The sequence below is a fragment of the Lontra canadensis genome, unplaced genomic scaffold, assembly GCF_010015895.1.
Source record: "Lontra canadensis isolate GAN:19392208 unplaced genomic scaffold, GSC_riverotter_1.0 scaffold19, whole genome shotgun sequence".
In the NCBI taxonomy this organism is placed as follows: domain Eukaryota; kingdom Metazoa; phylum Chordata; class Mammalia; order Carnivora; family Mustelidae; genus Lontra; species Lontra canadensis.
The window spans coordinates 24521009-24545774 of NW_022631013.1; the positions used below are offsets into that span (position 1 = coordinate 24521009).

Here is a 24766-nt window from a genome sequence, read left to right on the forward strand (position 1 = left end):
ACTCAGAGAACAGCTTTACCAGATGTCATACATGCACTTTTGCTTTCTTTCACACAGCTGGTAAGTGGCGAACTGGGATTTGAACCCTGGCAGTTGTCTCTAGACCCTGTACTCTTAAAGCCCTGATATAGATCTGCTTTTGCAATCTGTTTTTTTTTTTTTCTTTAAATATTTTGAGTGTTTTCTCATGACCTTAACTATTCCTCTAAATTTGAGAGACTAAAACATGATTTGTGATAACTAAATACTACCTCATTATCTGAGTAAGTCAAAACTAATTTAACCAGTCTCCTACGTTCAGATGTCTTTGTTGTTTCCACATGTGTCGTTATATATGATGGTAAAAATGCTTGTACATAAGCTTCATGCCTCTACTTAATTATTAGCTGAACTTGTGTGAGCCCATTAAGGTAACTGGCGTACACCAGAGAATAGTATTTCATAAACTGTTTTCCTTGAGATATTAATAGGGATTTTATGAAATGAGGTTCCCTCATTAGATTAATTTGAGAAATACTACACACCCATCCTTGAATTAGTGATTCATGATCACAGCTGCACTAAAACCTTGGAGAAGTCCCCTGGTAAAGAAATCCATCTCATTTTATTTTTAAAGCTTTCTTTAACCAAGTGTCTACCAATGACTGTTTGTTAGCAGCTGGTATGACTTTTTGCAAAGTTAAGCCAACAGGACACAATTTTACAAAAACCTCCGGAATCATGCCACCCAAGTGAACTTGCTTACCTTCAACATCTTTAAGAGCTTATAAAGTCTAAAATTACTCTCGATGAGTATTTACCCAAAGAATATAAAAACCCAATTCAAAAAGATATATGCAACATTTTTACAGCATTTTTTTTTAAGATTGTATTTATTTATTTGACACAGAGAGAAATCACAAGTAGGCAGAGAGGCAGGCAGAGGGAGAGGGAGAAGCAGGCTCCCTGCTGAGCAGAGAGCCCAACACAGGGCTTGATCCCAGGACCCTGAGATCATGACCTGAGCCAAAGGCAGAGGCTTAACCCACTGAGCCACCCAGGCACCTCCAGCATTTTTTACAATATGTTTACTGCAGCATTATTTACAATAGCTAAACTATGGAAGTAACCCAAGTGTCCACTGATAGATTAATAAAGAAGACGTTGTATATATATATATATATATGTATTACATACACACACATATATACACAGTTACATACACGCATCTATAGTGGAATATTACTCAGCCATCAAAAAGAATGAAATAATGGCATTTGCAACAACATGGATGGATCTAGAAGATATAATGCTAAGTGAAATAAGTCAGGCAGAGGAAGACAAATGCTGTGTGAGCTCACTCCTATGTGGAATTTAAGGAACAAAACAAAGGAACAAAGAAAATAAGAAACAGACTCTTAACCTATATAAAGAGCAAACCGATGGTCACCAGAGGGGAGGTGGGTGGGGGGATGGGCTTGAAACAGGTGATGGGGATTAAGAGTATACTTATCATGATGAGCACTGAGTAACGTATAGAATTGTTGAATCGCAATATTGTACACCTGAAATGAATATAACACTGTGTGTACACTAAATTGGAATTTTTTTAAAATACACTAAAAAATAATAACTAATAAGTGAATAAAGTTACTCTAGAAGGAATAGTTTGAACAAAATCATGTTTATGAAGGGGAGTTGAAAATGTCTCCTACCCTCCACTGAGAATTCCTGCCTGGTTTTATTCTGTTGGTTCCTTATGTCAGATGCCGTAGAACTCATGTTGCACCTGCTTGCTGCTCTGTAAATATCAGGGACCAGCCTTTGGCCAAGACCAACACAGGTGTGCCCCAACATCTGCGTGATGCTTTCTGTTCATGCTGTTTCACAGGGACAGTGATGGGTGTCCTTCAAGAGAGCTAGTTTGTAGAGTATGCATTCCAGATGAGGAGCTAGACAGCAGGATGTCTGCCATTGAAAACAGAGGCCTCTTTCAGCTACCATCAACTAGTCAGTCATTCACTAAGTGAATAAAAACACGAGAGCAAGTTTTGATGGAGCAAATGGGGATGGAACATGTTGACACTGGGAGGTGCTGTGTGCTATATGCGCCGGTGAGCACCAAAGTTAACCATCACTGTTCCAGAATTGTAATGGGGTACGTCTTCTGGGCCAAGGAATTTCCAGGGGCCTTGCAGGGCCATGGGCAAAGGTGAGACGGACTTCCCAGGTCTGTGGCACAGACCATTTTGCATCACATCTATGTGATGATCCCCGAGACCCCACCAATGGTGGTGTGTGCAGTGTCCATTGCTGGGGGAAGAGAATTAGAAACTTCTTCACGCATCCTTGTCGAGAGGACTGTTGGCTACAATCTTTGGCCCTCCGAGGAAGAGGTTGGGTATGGAGCAGATGCCCCTCCAGCTGTTTGACCATCTGTGTGATTGCTGAGACCACACAGTATGTAGTTTGAACTGTACTGGATCAGTGGGGGAAGGAGGGTAGGATGGTTGGAGATCACAGGTCCTAGCAGAGAAGCCCAGCCAAGCTGACATCCCCTGATCCCAATCAGACTGATGGCCAGAAGTCAGGGTATGGGATGGGTTGTTGTGTCTCCTTTCTCTGGGGAACCCATGACAGCTTCCCTTGAGGCTCTGACATTGGGTTGGTTAATCAGAAATCTGTTCTCTCAAAGACCTCTGGACCTCTTTGGAAGTGGCCGTTCCAGACCTGTCAGCCATCTTTCTAACCTGTTACTTAGGTGACCTCTAGTGGCTAGAACCAGTAACACGTGCTGCAGGGATGGGTGGTTTTGCTGGAATATTAAGAATAAGCAGGAAAATGTCTTTTAATGTCCAATACTTGACTATTTCTCTATATTAACCCTTCACAACCTTTTTATGATTCTCTTTCAGCATACATTCCATCATCTAATTTAGCCATAATCAACACAATTTGCGTTCCAGACCAGACCCAACTCTGTTACTCTAGCTGACATTAACTTGGGCTGGCATTAGCCTCTGAGTCTCTGTGGTCTAAACCATTCACAGATGTCATGGCATTGACCCTAACTACATCCCAGGGTTGTTGTAAGAATCAAATGACATGAAGCTTATAAATAAAATGCCACATAAATGTGCTTGCTATTCCTACAAAGCCATCGAATCTGTGCTTCTTCTGTAGACCAAGATGGCTTTGTTTCATGGCTTTGGTGAAAACATTTAAACTCTCCTCAGATTCTTTACTGGGAATTTTATCCCAATTCACAAGCACTTAACAGGTGGCTGCTGCATTTATGTCATAATGTCATAATGTACTTAGTATACTTAGTGGTTCATTCCACAAACACGAGCGCCTGCTTTGAGCCAAATACCAGTGGATACCAGGATCCAGCAATGACCTTGACAGACAAGGTCCTGCTCTAAGGGAGTTTACATTCAGATGAGTTAAGGGATTCATAATGGTTGAAATCGTCCCTATCCTGGGTTGACATTATAGCTTAACTAAGAAGAGAAGCTTAAACAACCATGTATGATACAAGTCAATATGCGAGGGGGCTTTCACAGAAGTATAAACTAAGTGCCATGATCCAGGGGTCCTACTGTGGTATGTGTGAAAGGGTGAATTTAGAGCAGTGAATATGGACTCTGCTTTCTAGAAGGTTAATACTGGAGAGGTGACTGCTGGGAAATTATTTGGACACCCATGAATCAGTTGGAAAATGATCGACCTGGTAATTTGGTGTCTATTTCTAGTTCTAGAAGAATTGCAAAAATCTTACGCAGTATATATATACCCTTGAAATTGCTCATTCTCATTTGGTAGACATATTGTTCTTTGAGATTACACATAGATAGTCACTAGATCATTGGAATCTCACTGTTTGAAATACGAACTTTATAAATATTAACTTAGTCCTTATATAAACTGTGTAAGGTAGGTACGTCTAGCCTCATACCCATTTTATAGATGAGGACACTGAGATAGAGAAACAGGAAGTTGCCTAAGATTTGGCTGCTAAGTATTGGATTCAAACCCAAGTGGCTAGCTCCAGAGCTGCACGCCCACCACTATGCTGTATAATTTCTTAAGGCTTCACTTAAAAAGTCAATGGGAATTCTTAGAGACACATACTAAGCATTTAGGGGTGATACTACCTAAGGTCTAGGGTTGTTTTAAAATATTTCTGTACGAAAAGAGAAGGAAGATAGATGGAAAAGGCATGGTAAAATGTTGCTAACAGTTTAATTTAGTTGATGGATCTGTAGGTAGTATGATAGCATTCCCTGTTTTCATAATAAAAAATAGAATCCATTGCTAGTGAATTTGAGGACTTCAAAATATTTATTGCCTTACTGTCAATATCAAAAGACTTTTTATTAGTGACCTGAGTAATTTAGGTCAAGGCAATGAGTTTCGCTAAGTTACGATGGAATGGTGGGTCTGCAGATAGAGTGCTCTGTGTATTTAAAACCACCTTACACCTACTTTGCCAAATAAGATGGCCATATGTCTTTTCTTTTAATCAATACAGGTTGATCCTCTTGCCAGAAATATTTGACAGAATGGCAAAATGAGTTTGAGTTAGAAGGGACCTCAAAGAAGTTTCTTCCCAAATTCTCTTTTTTTAAAAAAGATTTTATTTATTTATTCATTTATTTGACAGAGAAGGAGGGGGAGGGGCAGGAGGAGAGGGAGAAGCAGGCTCCCTGCTGAGCAGGGAGCCCAAAGTGGGACTCGATCCCAGGACCCTGGGATCATGACCTGAGCCAAAGGTAGTCGCTTAACCAACTGAGCCACCCAGGCACTTCCCAAATTCTCTTTTTATAATTAGGAAAGTTGAAGCTTGGAGATCTTAAGTGATTGGCCCAAGATAAGAGGGAGAACAAGAAATGGTTGTCTATGGTCAACACAGAGCTAGTGAATGGAAGTGCAAGAATTAAAACCTGGGTTTTCTGAACTCTAGGGGGTGGGGAGGGTATCCCACTCCCATCAAAAGGAGCTATGCCGGGAAAAGGGCTGTAGCAGCCCACATGGAGACATGGTCCCCAGGCTTCACTTGTGACTGTGGCTACAGCAGTTGCCCAGTTAGAAGTCTAGGGAGGAAGAGGAAAAAACATGAGCCACCTTCCACTTGGGAATGAAAGGGGTCAAAAGGATCCGTTTCCTCCCCTGGTGGTTTCCAAACTTTTAGACTCAAATGGCCATAGTAATTTGTGAGTTCCTTCCACATTCCTTGTTCACACACCCTATCTGTGTCTCCCGTAATGGGCATAGTTGGAAAAATCATGGCTGTTGCACCTGAAGATGCCTCTCAGAGGAGCATTTGGGGCTCTGGCAATGAGACTCACCCCATGATGGGCCAGGAGTCAGGACCAGGCATTTCCTGAGAGGGAAGGATACAAACAGTCTTAATGAAAGTGCCTGGAGTCACCATGGCATCACAGTTGACCTGATGTCCTTATCCTGAAAATTCTCGTAGGGCACTTCAGAAGCTTAAAATTTCACCTTTTCCAAGTCTGGTTCATGCCTTTCTGCAACACCCAACCTGCCTTTGTTGGTATTCCAACCCTAAGGTCTGAGAGTTGCAAGCCGTATGCTCTCAGGGCCCTGGCAGGTAAGGGCAAGAGTGAAGCTGGCCAGTGTAAGACTGGGGTAACCTGAGAACAACAAGCTTGGCTCTCATCAGATGTTTTGTAGTCCTGTGCTGTCCATGCAGAAAGGCTGGGCAGGTCCGCTGCTCACTGCACTTGTGACTTCTGATATAAGAATCTGGTGAGGAAAGCAAGAGACCTGGAACCATCGCCAGCTCCCTGGGACCTCAGCAAGGCATCCCCTTTGCAGAGCCTATTTTCCTCAACTGTAAAATGTGGGTTTCAAAAGCTTGGCAGCACCGCCACCTCTGACGGTCGAATTCTGTAATCGGTGATAGAGGACATATTCCCAAAACAATCAGAGCCAGTGTCTGACTGACATAGATTTCCAGAGTGTCTGCAGGCCTCCTTGGTCTGGCTGATTTTCCAGCACTGATGTCCTTGAGGTCTTTGTCGGATGGGTTTGTGACATCATCTTTAACCTTTAGTCCCTGCAGTACAACGACCCACACTTAACTACCGTTCTGGTACTGCTCTCTGTCAGAGGTTGCTTTTTACAGGTGTTCTTTCCGGAAGCAGTCATGAGCAGACGAGCTTAGAAAGGGTGTTCTCTTCCTGTTGTTTCAGGGAAAATAGAGAAAGTCAAACCTCCTCCATCCCCCTCACCTGAAGGCCCCAGCGCGCAGCCTGACTTAGCTCCTGAAGAGGCTGCCGGATCCCAGCGGCCCAAGAATCTGATGCAGACCCTCATGGAAGACTATGAGACACACAAATCTAAAAGGCGTGAGAGAATGGATGATAGTAGTGTAAGTGTTTCCTCCTTTCCTCTTTCACTTCTCTGAGGGTGAACATCCACATGGCGTGTGATTATCCCAGTCCAGGCGCGGGTGTGTGTGCCGTGGTCTGGCCAGCGTCCTGGCTCTGAAGCCAGTTCTCAGATGTGTCCGTTGAATGTGCCTGGAGTTGGGTTTGGGTGTTTTGCCTTGTTTCTCAAAAATGTGGATCACGGAGGGAGCGGGTCCTTTTGCTGCTGAGTGTAGCTGGAACCCGCCGGCGAGGCCAGAGCAGGGGATGTCTGGTGTCTAGAAAAAAACCACATGAGGACAGCACAGGAGGAAGGATACAAGCACCCCAGAATCATCTCCGGGTACCGGGGAGCTGATTGCTACCATGGCTGACCCACCCCATAGACGTTTTATTCTCTAGAGAACTGTGACGAGGCCGTCCCTCTACTGTCTCCTCACAGCAATCCCCATAAATGTGTCACAGTGTGCCAGAGGCTAAATGTGTTTTGGGCTGTTCCCAAGTGTGTGTGTACAGTTTGGCAGGAAAGAGCCATTGAAAATGACAGTTCGAAACCACAGGGCTACCCTGCTACCCTCGGTTCTCGAGATCTTTTTGCCCGTGACAGTCACATGAGCCATGAAGGAAATCATCTGCTCTGGCGTTTCTTTTTTCAGTCAGAGACATAAGGATTGTTTCACACAGTCTCCCCAGCCAGGAGCCCGGGGACCAGCCTTGGGGGCCCATGCTGACCTCCTGGGAGTCTGGTTGGCCTTAGTCTCATACCATTTATCGAAGTGGTCATCCCCCATGCCCGCGCAGTTTCACCTGGGTCACAAATAGCTTGGGTCTGTTGAAGACACTGCCCAGCTTGCCTGGATGGTGCTGGTTTATGCCTGTGGTCCTGGTGTAATTTTTAACAGGCCCCTCCCCGCCCCAGTTTGGATGCTAAATTGTGGGGTCACCTTGAACTTCAACCTGCAGGCTCACCGTGGGAATCCCATGCCTACTTACTGCCGTACTTACCCTGGTTGGCTAAATTCAAAGGTTTCTGCACTCGAAGCTAGATCCTGAATGATGCTTTTAAAATATTTAGTGATAAAGAAAGTGGACACCTCCGTGGACACCAGCCCGATGACTCGCTTGCGTTCCCCAGGCTCTCCCTTGGGTTTACACCCGAGCTGCCTGGAACGCTGCCTCGGCTGCTCTGTTTAGCCGGCGCATTTGGGGGCCATTCCTCCTACCGCACGGTGGATGGGGCCCGGCCCTCGGTAGCTGCTGCAGACACTCCTGCTGGGGCTCCTTCCCCCAGCGCATGGGACTTCTGCCCGTGAAGTCACCTTGGCCGGCACTTCTCTACAGCCCCACTGAGAACACGGAGTCTCCCTGTAGGTATTTTCTGGGGCCTGTGCTTTTGAGGTGCTTGCTTGCTTCCTCCGGGGGAGTCCTCACTGTGCATCAGTGGCCGTGGAGGCGGTTAGCTGAGGGGCCCCTGCATCCTGGCACGGAAGGGGAGGAACGAAGGGAAACACTCTGCATGTGCCCCGTGCAAGTGTTTTCTAAGCACCGGCCGCGTATCTCTGGTGGGTGCTTTTTGTGCGCCCGTTAGAGGCACACACTACCCACAGAAGGGAAGGGCCCGCGGCCGCTCACTCGGCAGATAGAGCTGGAAGCTGCCTTCGTGCAAACTCGGGAGCCACCAGACCGGCTTTCCGCTTCGTCTTCAGGACGCTACCTGGAATCAACGTCTCAGTACACGCCTCACCCCTCACTTACTCAACCAAGCGGCAGGCTCCCATCTCAGTTTTTCTCAAGTAAAGAAACATTTTGCATAAGGAAGAAACCTGTTAACTAATCAGGCTATTAATATCCCCAGATCTTGGATTCAGAGCCGGGTGTTTTACATCATCCTTGAGATTACAAGAGAACTGAGTTTGTTGTTGTGGGAAGCAGGAACAGAGCGAAATCTATCCAGTTCGCTATATCCTCTGTACCCAGAACTCAAAACCCTACTCAGATCGCTTCTAAAGCACATCAGTGATCATCAGCCAAACTTGATTTTCGTGCCACTTGTTCGATCACCCCTTAGACCTTTTCACCCCGGGGATCCTTTCTACTGTCTCATCATCAGTCGCTGGGGAACATGTCAAAGTTTCCCTGCAGGAATGAACAAACTTCATTTGTCTTCCTTAGCTGTTTCTGGCCCCTTCTTTTTTTTTTTTTTTTTTTTTAAGATTTTATTTATTTATTTGACAGAGAGAGACAGAGATCACAAGTAGGCAGAGAGTCAGGCGAGGGTGGAGGGGGGAAGCAGGCTCCCCGCCGAGCAGAGAGCCCGATGCGGGGCTCGATCCCAGGACCCTGGGATCATGACCTGAGCCGAAGGCAGTGGCTTTAATCCCCTGAGCCACCCAGGTGCCCCTCTGGCCCCTTCTTTAATCTTCTCTTCTACCAGAAGGATAATCACAGGGAGCCAATGGATTGCTCGATACTTGTGTAGTGGCTTCCTTGCCCCAGAAGCTGGTAGTTCTGTTTTCCCAGTGCCGTTCCCATACACTATTCTGAGGGTGAAACCTGACTCCTTAGCTCCTCCTCCCTCTAGAAGCCTTACCTGGCTCACCTGAGGCCAGTGTCATCTGACACATCCACCTGCCAATATTCTTTCCAGTAGGTCACTTGACAGCACTATGAGTCCCTCACACACACTCAGGACCAAACTTTGTGTTTGCTCAGGGGAAGCAGCGAGTTCTTTCTGACTGGAATGAAAAGAATTCTTACTCACTTGCTGAGGAGAAGGAAGACCTAAAAACAAAATGGGGCAGTTGTCCTGTATGTGTCGTGATACGGTAGACCCATGGTTCTATGGAGCATGAAGGACAGAAGAAAGAGAAGACAGAGGAACCAAAGGAAGCTATGCCTACAGTTTTCATGAGTGGTTTTTGCCAATCCCCGAGAAAAACATCCTTGCCATTCCAGACAGATGAGTTTTTTCCCCAACCCGGGAGCAGCGGTGGTCTCTGGAGTCCTGTCCCTGGCTCATTTCCAGCTTAAATTTTCCCACTTTTAAAAAAATTGTATGCCAGACCGGAAGGAGGCTGCTGGCTCCTGGCTCCCCTGCCAGGGGGTGGTGTGGGGGAAGCTTCAGTATTTGGTGGCCTTTCTCATGTCCCTGAGCTGGCCCTCTTCTGCTGGAAACAAGGTGAATGCTCGGAAAACAACAGAAGATGGGAAGTTCAATCCCAGCTCTCTTTTGGGATATCTACCCACAAGGCACTGCATCGGGGATCTTACGTCACCTGTGGATATCTGCTCCCTTTCACAGTTGGTGAAAAAGTCAATAATAAGGAACTGGAAAAAGGTCCCTTTTCTTGAGACGTGATCCCCACATGGCCGCCCTTGTTACCAGCTCTGACCTTGGGCAAGTGCCACCTGTTGGTTTCCTTGCTCTGTGTGATATGGTCACCAAGGAGTGCCTCCCTGCTCAAGGCTTTGGCCAGGCCCCACTGACTAAGGGACCCCTCTGTTAATTTGGGGGTAGGGATGTTGCTTTCTCCACCCTTAGCCCCTTACCCTGGCTGTTTACCAGCCTCCACAGGGCCTTTGTACGAATTAGAAAAAAGCACCTTTTTTCATGTTCCAGGACGCACCCCCGCCTCACTGGGAGGGCAGTGAGCAGACCAAGCTGCAACCCCATCCACCCGCTCAGCCTGGTTCTTCTGCGCCTCGTGTGCACCACACACCCAGGTGCAATGGTCCTGTTCTGATTATGGGTTGCTCTTATCTGGAAGTGTTTTCTTTGTGAAAGTGTCCCCTTATCTGGGCCTGATGGCCATCTCTGGTCCATCCTGTAACACACGATGGGCTGGTGAATCATAGTTTCCTAGAAGGTTCCCTGGTGCCTTGCAAAGGAACGATATTTAGGCCAAAGTGTTTTTCTAGCCACTTGTTCCCTAGGCCTCAGAAGGGAACGGGTTCTTGAGTCAGTGATGCTCTTGAACAAGTTGGTGGATTTGCCTTCCCTTTCTCACTGCAGAGATGCTGACCTGCACCCAAATTATAGTCTCCTGTAGGCATTCAGCCCCAACCCCGCTTCTAGCATAGGGTCTACTTTTGGAGGGGTTTCTACTCTCTCTTGCCCCCAAAATAGTTACTGAGGCATCTTTCAGTCATCCCTGCCTGTTTTGGAATAAGAGAAGGCCTCACCTGTTCTTCTGGGTTAAGTCAAAGCTGGGGGCTAGCGTGCTTTTCTAAGAATTCCTCACACACATTCCCCCTCAAACCAAGACACCCTGTGGCCATACTTACTCTCAGGGAGTGGACAAGGGAGGCCTGTCCTGTGCCCCACACCACAGGCTCCATGGGAAGCTTAGCCACAATCAAGGATGTTTCGTGCTGCCTAGATTTCTCCTAGCTGCTCATGCCCTGTGGGGGTACAAAAAGAATTCATCAGACCCGAGTCATCAGCCTTGACCATTACAGAACTGTAATTTTTAGCACTACGCATTAGAAGCCGGTAATGACCACAGACATAGGACCCCACCCGACCAGTCCATGGATGCCAGCAGCCAAGACTGAGAAATGCCTCCAGTGTCCTAAGCTGTGTAAACACAAGGTCATTACCGTTACCATAATTCCGGAGAGGGCTGCCCAAAGTCCATTCTTTTATGTCCTTTCCCTTAGCTGGCCCATTTTGTTCGGAGATTTTCTTGCAGAGACTTTGAATTTCCCACAGGAACTAAAGGGTCTTTTTAGTTCCTGCATGATCACCCGACTGTCAGGAACTCATCCAGGCCCCCCAAATAGTGACAGGGATGGCTGTGTGCCCTCCCTAGGTGGTGCCATCCACAGTTCGGCTCACAGAATCTGCCCCCACAAACTTTGCATCCAGATCAAGTCCTTCCTGTGCTTTGGGTCTTCTCTTCGGGGGACAGTGGGCTACAAGACTGCTGTGGGGCTCAAAGGAACTACAGGAAGAGAAGAGGCTGATTGGCTATAGAGTCTAGCAAATCCAGTATAGCCATCGAAGACCTCATTGGTGGGCAGCCATCTGCACACAGGGGAGGGGAGGACTCTTGTTAATTCAAAACACATAAAAATGGAAGCAGCAAATCTTGAATTAACAAAGTATGGCTTATCTGATATTTTTATTAATGAATAGCAGGGTATCTGTGTGCTCCCCAAGATAGAGTTTTAAATAAACTAATATCAGATGAAGCGAGTGTGGCATGTGTGTGTGATGGCCTCCTGATGTTCCGTCCCTGCCCGCCCACCCCCAGCGTGGTGCCGGTTTCCAGCTGGGGGAGGGTGTTGTGCGAGTGTGTCTCTGCTGTGTACTAACCCTGCTCTTTTCCCTCTCTGCCAGTACACCTCTAAGTTACTGTCTTGCAAGGTGACTTCCGAGGTACTTTTCCACTTGTTTGCCTTGGTGTTCCTGCATGCCTGCCCCAGGTGCATGCTCTTGTGGTTTGCCGTTTCCTGATATGTTCAAGGAGACGGGCAAGGAAGCAGCTCGTCTCCGTGTTTCTTTCTTCCAGCCTTTTCGGAACTGGGGACTCTGGGGACTGCCTGGAAATGTTGGGGTAAATGCAAAAGGGCTCCTTGCTGCTGTGCTTTGCTGTGCTGTGTAGTGGGACCAGAGAAGACCTTGCCCTGCTCATGGATCCGGAACGGGTCTGCATGCAAAGGCACAGATGTTAGTTTCTTCAGGCACTGATAGCAAAGATACTCTGGAGTGGTTAGAAGACAGTGCAGCTCAAGAGGACTGAGCTGTTGATCCAGTCCTTTGTTTGGTTGGTTGGGTTTTTTTGGAAGCTCCTTGAGCATTGAATTTCCAAGTCTCCTCCCTTCTTCTACAGTTTCCTTTTTCACAGAATTCATAAATATCTGTGCTATGAAAAATCACAGTATTTTTCATTTTCCTCTAATTTTTAAATATTTTTCCTCTTTTTTTGCTACAAAACCACGTTTTTGTATTTTTTCTTTAGAATTTTATTATTTATAAAAGACTTATTGCAAGTATACAGAACTGTAGGGAGAATCATTCATTCATTCTCTCAGTTAACAATTTATTGAGGACCTAGGACACCCTAGGCCCTCTTTGAGGTTCCAGAAATAGAGCCTTCGACAAAACCAAGTCCCCAACGTCATGGAGTTGGCATTCAAATGTTCCAATGATAAGAGATAATAAAACAATAAAGCCCACCCATCCAGGCTTGACCATGCTTATCATTTCATAATATTTGCTTGATATTTTAAATTATTAATATTAATAACAGGTATTAATAATTAATACCAATATTGTTAATTTTGCAAATACCATTCGAGCTCCCTTGTTACTTCTCCCCAGCCCCCACTTCTCTCTCTCTGGAGAGGTGATGTTTCTTCAGTTTATTGTTAAACATTTCTGTGCATGTTTTTAGAGTTATATTTCATATGTTTGTCTACATGGGTGACATCTTGGTTTTTGCATGCCTTAAAACTTTCCAGAAACATATCACATTGTTACATCCTCTGCTCCTTTATTCTGTCTACATTGTTTTTAGATGCGAACATGGGGTTACTGAGGGCTCTGGCTCATTCATTGTGACTGCTGTATCGTTTCCCACCGAATGAATATATCACTGTTTGTTCATCCTTCTGTTGATGATGTTGGTTGTTCTTCTCTCTCTGTTTCCTTATTTTTTTTGCAATTACAAACAATGTTTCAGTAAATGTTACGCATTATCTCTTTGTGTAAGCTCTGGAAGAATTTCTCTCTTCTAGGAGGGAAGTACTGGTCAGAAGGCTTTTTTCCCATCCTCCCGCTCATTACATACTGCACGTTATTCTTCAGGATGGTTGTGTTTAGTTATACCACAATATATTTTAAAATCTCCCTATCTTGCAAAATAATTACTACCAGAGATGGGAGCTGATGATTGTCAGTAATCTTTGTTCGAAAGATAAGAGTATTCTTTCATAAGATATAAAATGAGAAATGAAATATAAAAGTTACATCATCCCATGTACCCACCTCAGCGACTAATTGTGGTTCTCATCTCGGTAATGGCAGTGGAAGAAAGAGGCCCTAGGCCCCATCCCCTTTGAGTTAACATAATTAAGAATAACGGAAATCTAGTCAAGTATGTCCAAGGAAGATAACACTGGGCCCAGGCTATCTTCAACTGAAGAGGACTTAGGAAGACAGAATATTAACGTGAATGGAGTCACTGACATTCCTTAACCCCTCTGCCTTTTGTTACCCATCCCCCCAAGTACAATTGTCTGTTGATTTCTATGAGAAACAAGCGATTTGCTTGAATTCCTCAAGCACAAAGGACAGAAAATTAATATTAGAGAGTTGATTTTTCTCCCTCTCACCAAACCTAAATCTAAATTTGTGAAAATGATAAACCCTTAAATCAGACTTTTTATTATTATTTTCAAATTTTTTAACGTTTTCCCCTCTCCATCCCTGTGGAGTATTATTGTTCTTTCTGTTGCTTCTTTTGACAGACTCCTTATGGGCACTGAGCCGCAGTGTGGCACGGCGGCCTAGGGCATCAGCTCCATACCCACATAGGCACATACGACATTACTGTCTTCTGAATTAATTATGGAATAAATGCTCATTTGGATACCTTCTCCAGGAGCTTGGCCTTTAAATCTTCAAAAGGCCATTGTGGGATGCCTTCAGCCCTGAGCCAGTCCTCACCAGAAGACTTGGATTACCTGGAGACAGTAAATGGTGTAGTGCTCCTTATAAAAATGCCTTATATCTGAACACTTCATCATTTACAACCCCCTTCCAATAATGATGGAAATCGTTATAGTTCGCAAAGTTGTAGAGCACAGGGAATTAGGCCGTATGTACATTGTATCATTTATTCCTTCGGCCAGCTCTGTACTGTAGCTTTTAGGATTCCCATTTCACACCTAAGAGACCTGAGGCCCAGGGATAAGTGACTTTTCTAAGGTCACACAGTCATTAGGATTTAAATCTAGACATGCCTGGACTTCAGAGTCAGCACTGTCTCCAGAGAATGCCTGCGACCCAGGGCAGGTGCTGTCTCCATCTTGCAGATGAAGAAACTTGAGACACGAGATGCCATGAACAGTACCATGTTCCAGACGGAACTGGAAAGAAAGTGAGGACTTCCTGATCCAGGCTAGTACCCTCTCTCAGTACCGCATTACCATGCACTGACCTTCTAGACGAATCCTCTGCTAAACTACACTTCTTTGCCCCTACCAGTCTCTTATGCTTAGATATTGAATAAGTGACCGTAGTATGCGGACACACAAGACCCTGCGACATGGCTTATTGCTTAGCGATGAACATTCATTTAGGAGACAGGGCTGAGTGCCTCCTACATGGTAGGTCCAGCTGTCCCCACTGGGGAGCCTGGGGAAGGCTTCCCAGAGGAAAGCACATGGAAGGTCTGGGAAGTCTATCCATTTGTCAGTGTCCAAAGAAGCAGGTTGAGATGGACCCCCAAGTCGTGAATCTCCCTAGAACTTGCTCGTGCCCAAGACCGCCTGCAGCCCGCATCTCCCTGCTTCTCGGGAGTTGCCCACCTTTCTGTCCCTTGCCAAAATGATTGTTCTTAGAATAAGGGAAGCCTTCACCGCAGTTTGGATCATCAAACAGTGCTGGCTCTGCTAGACTTTAATGTCAGAACCTGCATGTTCTAAGCTAATGCCACCGTAATTTAAGTGGTTGGCACGCATGGGCTTGCTTGTGGTGCCGAGTGATGAAATTGAGTCATTTCTCATATGTTGGCCACCTGAATGTCATCCATCGGGATCTCATCTCGATCAAACCAAAGCCAGAACAGCCTGAATGAAGTTTTCCCTCTGGAGTCCACAGAGTACTCTGGTGAACTGGAGGGAGGCAGGCCTTGCCCTGATGGTGGTGAGCCTACCTGTCCTTGATTTTCTGACCTTGGATTTCATTGATTAGCACCTGGGCCCTGATGTCGCATCATTATGCTCAGGTTGCTTTAATTGGCCTGGGAAGCTCTTTTTCTTTTCACTTAGTTTCTGTTGGAAGTTGAGTTATACCAAAATAGACTTTCATGATATAAATATGATCACGGCTTATGTATGTCCACAAAGTTTGACGGATGGAATTCACACTGGCCCAGCTGTTTGGGATTATTTTCCGGTTTGCTTGTTTACAAAGAGACTGAGACAACTGATAACCTGTGCTGTCCAATATGGTAGTCACAAGGTCCGTGAGGATATTAAAATTAATTAAAATTAAATTTTTAGTTTCACAGCCACACTGGTCTTATTCCAAGTGCTCCACAATCATGTAGCTTAGTGGTTGCCATGTTGATGAACACAGATCCAGAACATTTCCATCAGACAGCACTGATCGGATAACATGTAGAGAACCACTGTGTTATCGAAACACAACGCAGAGTCAAGTCTAGTTCAAAAACATGTCCAGACTTGTGATGAGCTCTGGGTGTTATATGTAAGTATTGAATCACTAAATTCTGCTCTTGAAACCAATACGACACTCTATGTTCACCAACTAGAATAAAAATTTGGAAGAAAAAGATGGACTTGCAAAACATTTCAGGGAAATTAAGTCTTTTGATATTGAAAACTATGGGTCAAACAGCAAATGAAATCTGGCAATGAAATGAATGCATATCCAGCACATCCCATCCTACTTCATTTCCCATGTCTCTTCCACCTCCTGGCCATACCAGACACTATTACTTTCCCTTTCTTGGATGCCGTTGAGAGGGAAAGGACAAAAGAAACGGAGAAGCTGGTTTGCGTACATAGTGAACATCCATGATCTCTGATTCATTTTTTTTTTCCTTCTCTCTTCAGGTCCTTGAGGCCACACGGGTTAATCGAAGAAAGAGCGCCCTGGCCTTGCGCTGGGAGGCAGGGATTTATGCCAACCAGGAGGAAGAGGACAATGAATAACAAACTTCTTTCACCCAGGAAGCTTCTTTGGTGCTTGGGTTCCCAAGAAACCAAGAAATCCACACATCAAAGCATTTTAATGGAATATTTATTAAAGTGCAAACAAACTCCACAATCCTTATGTAGACCAGAAGCTGCAATGACCAATGATGAAAAATCCAGTGAAAAGAAGCCCACCCATCAAACCCTAGAAACACCCAGGAGTCAAAAGAGAAAGGATTTTTGATTTTTTGATTTTTTTTTTTTTTTTTGAGACTCAAAGACTCACCTGGGTTTGGACCAGTCCTTCGACTCAAAAGGACAAAGCAGTAATGAGTCAACGTGGCTGCCACAGGCAGAACTAAGACCAGCCTCTCTGGGTGATGAGGACAAACATTGGTAACAGGGCCACGTAGAGCAGTAGAGCCCACGCCGGTGCAAGCCACGGGGCCTGGGGTACTTCCTACACCGGCTTCCCACCTTCACTCATGGCATCCCAGGTGTTGGGATAACTCCATTTACTCCAGCAGCCATAAAACGAAATGCAATTTTCTCTCTATCTGCCCGGAAGAGACAATTATGATTCCATGTCTCTTCCATTTAGTTGTTTTTAATTGGAAGCAATCAATGATGGCAAGACCTAAAATCCACCTGTTGGAGACCGTGTTTCTTCATGTTGCAAACACAATCTCTTCTACATGAAGGGGTCGAGAAGGGAGGGAGAAAGCCAAACCAAATGGATTGTTTTAGCTTTAGGATCTCGTCTGGTTTGAGTATTGACTAATTTGCTGTTCATGAGAACACATTTTCACAATTATGTTTCTCTTCACACGAAAGCTCTATTTAGTGGGCAACAACTATTTTTATGATGGGATGGGGGGAGTGTATCCATGTATGAAACCTGTACACATTCAACAGGTTGGCTCAAGACGGTAGGGATATTTTTGGAGTGGCAATAATTGAAAAAGGGCAAACTCTGCCTGAGGCAGAGGACAGGAAATAAAAAGGTGTTTATAGCTATATTTTATATTATAAACTGGACCTTGGGAGGAAGAATGATAGATTATTTTGGATCAGTCAGAAAGGAAACATTAAAGAAAAGGTCATGAAGGTAGACAGAGAAACAGGGAGGGAGGAAGTGGGAAAATAAGGAAGTAAGAGATACTATTTTTGCTGAGCAACCAGCGTTTTTCAGGACAATAAAGAGAAAAATATAGAATAGAAATTTAAGTGCAGGCTTGGAATCGGCTACAATTCCTAAAGATGGTTGTGTGTGTACACGTATGTGTATGTGTATGTGTGAGTGTGTGTGTGCCTTTGTGTGTTTGGGTAAAGTGTGTGTACAAGGGTGAAAATTCCAGAATGATCATGGGACAAGGGTGTACAGTTATTTCCTCCAAAGCTGTTTGCCAGTGTCGGGAGTGAGTGAGAATTTCTTTTTTATGAAAAGGGATATAGAGGCACTGACCTGATACAGTATTTGTAATATTAAATTGACCTAACCTGGTATTTGCATGAGTCGCAATTGAAAAGTTTGGAGCGGTTTTGTAATTTGACATTGAGAAAAGAACCGTATTTATTCTCATGCTTTGTATTCATAGCTTAGTACACTGTGGAGGACGCCAGCTTTGCTCTCTGTCATTTAAAGCAATATGAAAAGGGTATTCCATAATTGGGTGCCCTGAATTTCTGGATGAGAAACATTTTTAATTCTGGCCATGAGAAAAAAAAAAACGGACCAGCCTTTTTTTTTTTTTTTCCTTCCTATTTCTTTCAAAACTGTGGTTTTTAAAAAAGCAATAATTAAGCCAGACCTCACTAAAATTCTTTTTTGTTTTTATATTGTTATGTCATAAACTCTGCTATGTTACTCTGATAGGTAGCGATGCCACAACAGTGTGTATGTAGATGTTAGGCACGTTATCTTTGCTTCTCTTAATAGACTAGTGTTGACTTTAGGGGGGGAAGGTTTATTCGCAGACCAGCAGTGGGCATTAAGTAAAAATGCACCTGTCCGATACCTCACAAGGATCCTTTCAAACTGCCAAGGGAACCTGCCATTTGAAGCCAAACTCTAGAGATGGGTGGTGGGCACCATCTTTATATGGTTTATTGTCCTAAATATTCTGAAGGGATACTCAGCCAAACGTGCTAGCCACCGGGAACACAACAAAGATCCCTACGGCAAGGAATTCTTTTCCAAGTTGGGGAGCCTGGCATGGAGACAGACGTGCCCAGGAAAATGAGGTCTGTGTTAGATGGGGAGTCCTGACGGGTGAAATGGGGAGAACCCAGGAAGGCTGCTTTGCCTGAGGATTTCCAGCCTTCCCACAGCAGGCACAGGACTGAAAACAGCTGGGACAAGACCTTCGTGGGGCCCCGGGGGCACAGTGGTAGTAGCTAGGATGGCTGGTCAGTGAAGTGGTTCTAGGCGGGGCACCAAAAACGGAACATGCTTCATGTTTTCTGGACTGACTCTGCCTCTGGTAGTGATACAGACGTGATAGAGGACAAACACCGTCTTTCACAAGATGAAACAGCCCTCAGGACCAACCTGCAGGTTTTTGTTGGGTTTTGATGGAAGCCGTGTACCCACCCACTTTAACACCTACATGTGAAAAAGAGAATTTGCTGCGGATTGAAAGCTTAGGAGGTCACACAATTAATGGAATTGCTCTAGAGGCAGACCAGTTGGCCGCTGACTCCAGCTGATTGGACCAGAAGCATGAATCACGTTGTGCAGAGTTCTAGAGCCGAGTCTCTGGGTGCGTGCTCCATGCGTTGATAAGGCAACAAATGCAGAGTTTCCGTGACCCTCCCGTAGTCACAAAGCTGCTTACCTATGGCCCCTACATCTCCAGCCTTCGCTTGTTCCCTCTGCTGCCTTCTGATGACAGATGGCTATTTCCTTGCTCCACTCACTCCCGATCCTATGAAAATGTAAATTACAGTTCCCTTGGAAGAGCCAGATTTTCTCTGAGCTCTTGAGTTTTTTACTCCTTCAGAAAATACGGGGCTTTGTACATCGCACCATGCTAGGCTCTGGGATCCCAAATGAACCCCTTTAACCTTCTGAAGATGCAGCAGACCCCTGGAGGAGAGTCATTCCTGCGTAATCCATCAAGAGGAAGAGGCTTGTCCCGAAAATCCGCCTCTGATGCTCGTCCCTGCCCCCAAATAGCACGCAAGCTCGTTAATCTCAACTATAACAAATGTTTAGATTCTGTAGATATTAAAAGCTTTCCTGAAAGTGTTCCTTTCCACAGTGTTTATAGATGTTCACTTTCCTTGGGGGCTGATTAACTACTGACACGCCTTGGCTTTCTCATCCAGAAATTATGGAAACAGGGTCTGTCAGTGGTAGGAGGCGGGGCTGTGTTCCACTTGGTTGACACAATGCAGTTTCCTTGCCTCTTCACACCTCTGCATGCTGCCTCCCCTCGACGATGACATATAAGCAGTATATAGATCAGTGTCCACATATACACACAATACACACACACACACACACACACACATATATAAAGCATAACAAGAAACACTAAAACAGTGTCGACTCTTGTCTCTGAAGACAATTAAACATTTTTACAACTAAAGAATGGATGTAATTAAACTGTATTGAAAAAAAATAGCCTAAGTGTTTAGAGATGGTGACTATATCCAGTTTTAGTGACAGAACCAATTTCCTGAATTTGAAGCATTCAGTGAGTGAGCTGCCAATATTCATTTTGTGTTGCCCTGGACCCAAATGACTTTTTTTTTTTTTGGAGGAGGAGAGTGGGGAAAGCAGCAATACTGTGTTTGAAAATTATACTCTGTATCTGGCTCTCCTGTGTATGTTAACCACTTAAATGTTATTATCCTGCTTCGGTTTTATAGTGATTGTGAGGCATTCAATGCAAGTATACAATTATTTTCTCATTAAAACCCAGTGTGTGCTGTGTTTTTATAACCCACTGCTGCTTGTTTGACTGGGGGTGGGGGGAGGTCGGAGGCCAGATCTGCCATGCGGTGACACGCCTGCGCACCCTTGGACTTGACTTCTGTGCAGCAGCACCCACGTCTTGCACATTTGGAACCAAAAAAGCAGTACTAGCTGGTGGGGCATCCCTGTAACAGGCTGTCCCAGTCCCCCTTTTGTGATGCTGTCTCTGGCTGCCCCAGCTAGAGCCTTGAAACCTCTGTTGGGACCTCAGGAATGTACAGGGCCTCTGGATCAGGTAGGTAGACGCACAAGGTCAAAGGGATGGCTGGGCAAACAGCAGGACAAACGGTAAAACTCAAGCTTCACAGCTGGCTCTCGGGCTCGAATTTTTCTTATTACATTTCCAGCACCTGTATTGGGCTCCCCTCCGAAGAGCGGAGAATTTCACACTTTGAAGAGCATACGATGATCGCAGTTTCATCAGAAAGCTTCCTCTCCAAATTTCCTCCTGTCCTCCCATCCCCCACTGCTCCCCGAGTGGCCAGCTGCTTGCTCCGTTCACTATCCAGCCCCTCACAATGACTCACGCCCCAGACCTTGTGTCTCCTGCTCCTCCCCCTCTCCCCTGCACCCCACACCACCCCACCCCCTCCTTGGAGTCTTCCTCCCATCTCTCCTGGTGTATATGACTTCTTTCCAACCTTCTGAGACAGTGAAGTTGTGATCAGCTCTGGATTCAGTGTCCTGGTCCTCTTTGTCTCTGTCACTACTAATATCTGAGAGTGCTGGGCAAAGCCAGGGGTGTCAAGGTACACAGGACAGGCACTCAGAATGGGAGGCGAAGTCTAGCATAGTCCAGGTAGAAGGAAGGAGGAGTCTCACTGAGGAGGCTCTTACCAAAACCAATGGGAGGCATTAAAACCACTAATGGGTAGATGGCGGGCGTGCAGGCTTTTTGCTCTCTGACCGAGACCTCCCGTCCCTACGCCACTTTGATCTCCCCTGTACTTATCGGTTGTCAAAAAGACAATCACTGGGGGACACATGAGGCCACAAAGTTACCTCTGAGCATTGCTCATTTTCATTATGGGATGCCTGTGTCACAAGAAAGTGTGGTGGTTATGTCCCTCCCTGCACAGAACCCCCACAAAGTTTAAAACTAGGCTGCTGGGAACACAGAGAACAAATAGGGAATTCAAAGGGAGACTTTAAAAGGTTTGAAAAGTCTAAGAAGACACAAAAGCAAAGAACGGGGCCTCTGAAAATCCCCAGAGATGGCACACTAGCAATTTCAAAATGTTGCCCAAGCATTCAGATGTTTTCTTTCAGAGAAAGAAGAATGCGTAATAAAGATTTTTTTAAAATTCTGCCATGATCTAGTATTTAGTATTCTCAGTGTCTGTTAAACTTGATGGGAGAATTATCCGGCTGCTTTGTTCTCAGTTCACAGGTGGTGGGCTCTGAAAACCTAGGATGCCTGTGTGGGCACCCCCAGAAGAGTAAAGTCGCAAATCTCTGTTTCCCATATTGGTTTGGTTCTTCTCCACCCACCCACTGAGACCACATTCTGTCTCCGCAGTGGTCTTCAGCTCCTAGCAGCGATGTGCCTCTGGGGAGCGAGGCTTCTCCTGCTTCAGCAAATATCTCTGTCACCTGGAGGGCTTGTTAAACACAGACTGGGGCCTCGTATCCAGGGCTTCTGATTCAGTAGGTCTGGCGTACGCAGCCTAAGAATTTTCTAACCTGTCCCCTGGAGATGTCGCGGCTGGTCGAGGAACCCCAGTCTGAGAATCACCGACCTAGAGTAAGTAATGAGTAGGGTCTGGGCGTACCACTTAACGTTTGAAAACAGGGGAACGGACGCCTGATTTATAAGCTGCAGATACCATCACATGTGGTCCCAGGTTGTTTTGAATATTTGTGGGGCGGGGGGGGGGGGGTTGTGCCTTTACCCAACACGCCAACTCAATGCTTTGTGGGTCTTGGCGAACCAGGGTGTCGATTCCATTCAGACTCTCCAGAAGAGCCCCCCTCGAAGGGGTCGAGCAAATTAAAAAGAAAATGTCAGGAGAGCGGAATATCTAGAGACATTCAGACTCTGATTTCAGGGTAAGAACAAGGGATTCATTTGACCTTTGGAAGAAGTTTTCATTGTGGGGGGCGGATAGAAACATCAGAACCCTGTAAGGTTTTTTTGTTTTGTTTTTGGGGGTTTTTTTGTTTGTTTTTAATTAACATGGCTGCATAATTTGAGATGAGATACAAAATAAAAGGCAATCCTTATTATCCTTATTTGTTCTAAAGCAGCACTTCTCAATTCTGACTCCATCTGAATCACCTGGAGAGCTTTAAAGTTTGGGTTCAATTGGCCTGGGCTGGCGATTAAAAAGCACCCCAGGAGACTAACCTGTGGCAAGCTTGAGCAGCATTGCCCAGGGCTGTGGCTCCCATCTTGGCCGCACCCACACAGGGTCCCCAGGAGTTTGCTTTTAAGATACTGGCACTTGGGCCTCATTCTCAGATATTCTGGTATTTTTGTCTTCATTGGGCTCAGACATGGCTATGAACGTGGGCGTGTCTTAGCAGCTCCCCAAGTGTTTCTAACTTGCAACCAAGATTGAGAATTTGCTAGCCTGGTGGAGAAATGTGTTTGCCTCATGGCCTGACTCTATCCAGAAAGTTCTTGAGGGCAACCTCAAAATGAATAAAAGGCCTTGAGGGGTTGAACCCGCCCATCTTATGGGTCCCAGGAGACAGAGGACAGTGTTGGGGGCTGAGGGAGGGGCTCTGCCTCAGCTCTCCTCTCTTCAACCCTCCTCTGGCTGACAACAGGCCCAGCTGTTCAAACTTTTGGGTGAACTGAGGAATGCAAAAGCTACAAGAGAGGCATGTTCTAGCTTCTATTAGCTGCACACTGAGAGAGAGCCCAAATGGACACAGGGTTATTTCTGGGAGATGAAGCCATGATCTTTAGAAGCATTTGCTGATTTCTGTGGTATAAATATTCCTACAGCGGCTGATTGCAAGATGCTGATGGTTTAACAACTATTTTGCAAAATCCCTGAATATTGAATAATTGGTGGAGATCAGAAAACAGGATAACCTAGAGGTCTGGAGCTAAAGCCCCATTAACAGAGCCATCATTTGCCTGAATGTTCTGAACCGGTCACAGCAGGTAGCAATCAGGGGCTCAGGACTGTGACCATCTCTTCCGATGACCGTGATACGTCCCAGAGAGCAAAACCACCCAGCCTAGGTCTAGCGCCCACTCCTGTCACCAGGGGCTGTGGCAGGGGGAGGGGAAGGAGGGGTGCTGGGAAGACCACATACATGACACCAAAGAGCCTGTGTTGTGAACCATGGCCGTGGACGTATAGTATTTCCACGGCCATTGTCAGTGTCTGACAAACCTCTGGGATCAGACAGGGACCTCAGAGTTGGGACCCACCACTTTTTCAGCAGAACCTTTGACCATTTGTTTATTCTAGATTGGATTTCTGACTTCTAGAGTTGCTGTGCAGAATGAATAGAAATGTTTGGGGCAGATGAGCTCGGAGTTTACTTCCTGGAAAGGCCTGCCTTCCGTCAGCAAATACTTACTGAGTGCCTACTATGTGTCCAACGCTGTGCATATAAGAACAAATGAAAATGGGGGTTGTCGGGATGGTTTTCACTGGGATTGGGGGAGCTCTTTGCATCAGGAATGTGGGGACAAAGCTGCTCCAAAGTCGGGCACTGTGTCCACACCTTCCTGTTAAGTCAGGCCATCCTGTGCAGGTCTCACACTGTCTTAGCATGCTTTAAATTTTTCCCCTTAGTGTGGGTATTCTTCTGGGCAAGAGAGAGGAAGATCCAAATGAAAAGATGTTTAGGAGAAGCCACAAATATTCCAGAACTCATCAGGGGAGGGTCAAACGGTGCTAGGAACCTGCCAGGAGACACTGAGGAAGGAACTTCCTGCAAGAACGGGAGGGCGGTTCAGTCGCCTCCGGGAAGGGTGGAGATTCTCACTTTTGGGGGTTCGCCTTTGCCTGCAAGTATGAAGTGTGGCCACTAGGTGGCGATGGTCTCTAGGGCGAAAGCCGTCTCCCCAGCCGCGAGCCTCTCCCGGGGGAGTCAGGACATTTTCCCACTCTGAACACAGGACAGAAATCCTTTGAGATCTGACACGGAGCTACACCAAAAACACCAAAATGGAAGCCACCACGTGTGCAATGCTTTGCGGAGGCCAAATGTGGCCCTTTACTTAACACTCGCATGTCGGCGGAAAGCCGACCGCCGCCAGCAGAGGGCAGCAGGCCTCTACCTGAGCCCTTCCAAGAGCCAGCGCCGGTGGGTTCCTTCATTCCATTCCTGGCAATACTCCTTTGAGGTACATAGTATAGTATCGTCTCCATCTTACAAAGGAGAAAACCCACCCTCGGGGAGTCTGAATAACTTGGTGCCCGTGACAAGTCTAGGGGTGGAAGGAGGCTTCAAATCTAGGCAATCCTCACGGCCAGAGCCTGTGCTCCTACCTCCCCAACTTTCCTTCTCAAAGACTTGATTCAACAGCAAACAAACCTCCGGTCTTGGTCCT

General features: G+C 45.8%; 1 protein-coding gene across 8 annotated transcripts in view; it reads left to right on the forward strand.

The window, feature by feature from the left end:
- Positions 1 to 19766, forward strand: part of PALM2AKAP2 (PALM2 and AKAP2 fusion) — a 450166-nt gene extending 430400 nt beyond the window's left edge. For 5 of the 8 annotated variants that reach the window (XM_032860820.1, XM_032860825.1, XM_032860823.1 and 2 more), the window contains 3 exons: positions 6201 to 6379; positions 11719 to 11757; positions 16185 to 19766. In XM_032860820.1, coding sequence (XP_032716711.1) covers positions 6201 to 6379; positions 11719 to 11757; positions 16185 to 16283 — 317 coding nt within the window. In that variant the 3' untranslated portion in view covers positions 16284 to 19766. The remainder of the gene's footprint in view (positions 1 to 6200; positions 6380 to 11718; positions 11758 to 16184) is intronic. The other 3 variants (XM_032860821.1, XM_032860826.1, XM_032860824.1) reach the window with 2 other exon arrangements.
- Positions 19767 to 24766: the final 5000 nt, after the last annotated feature.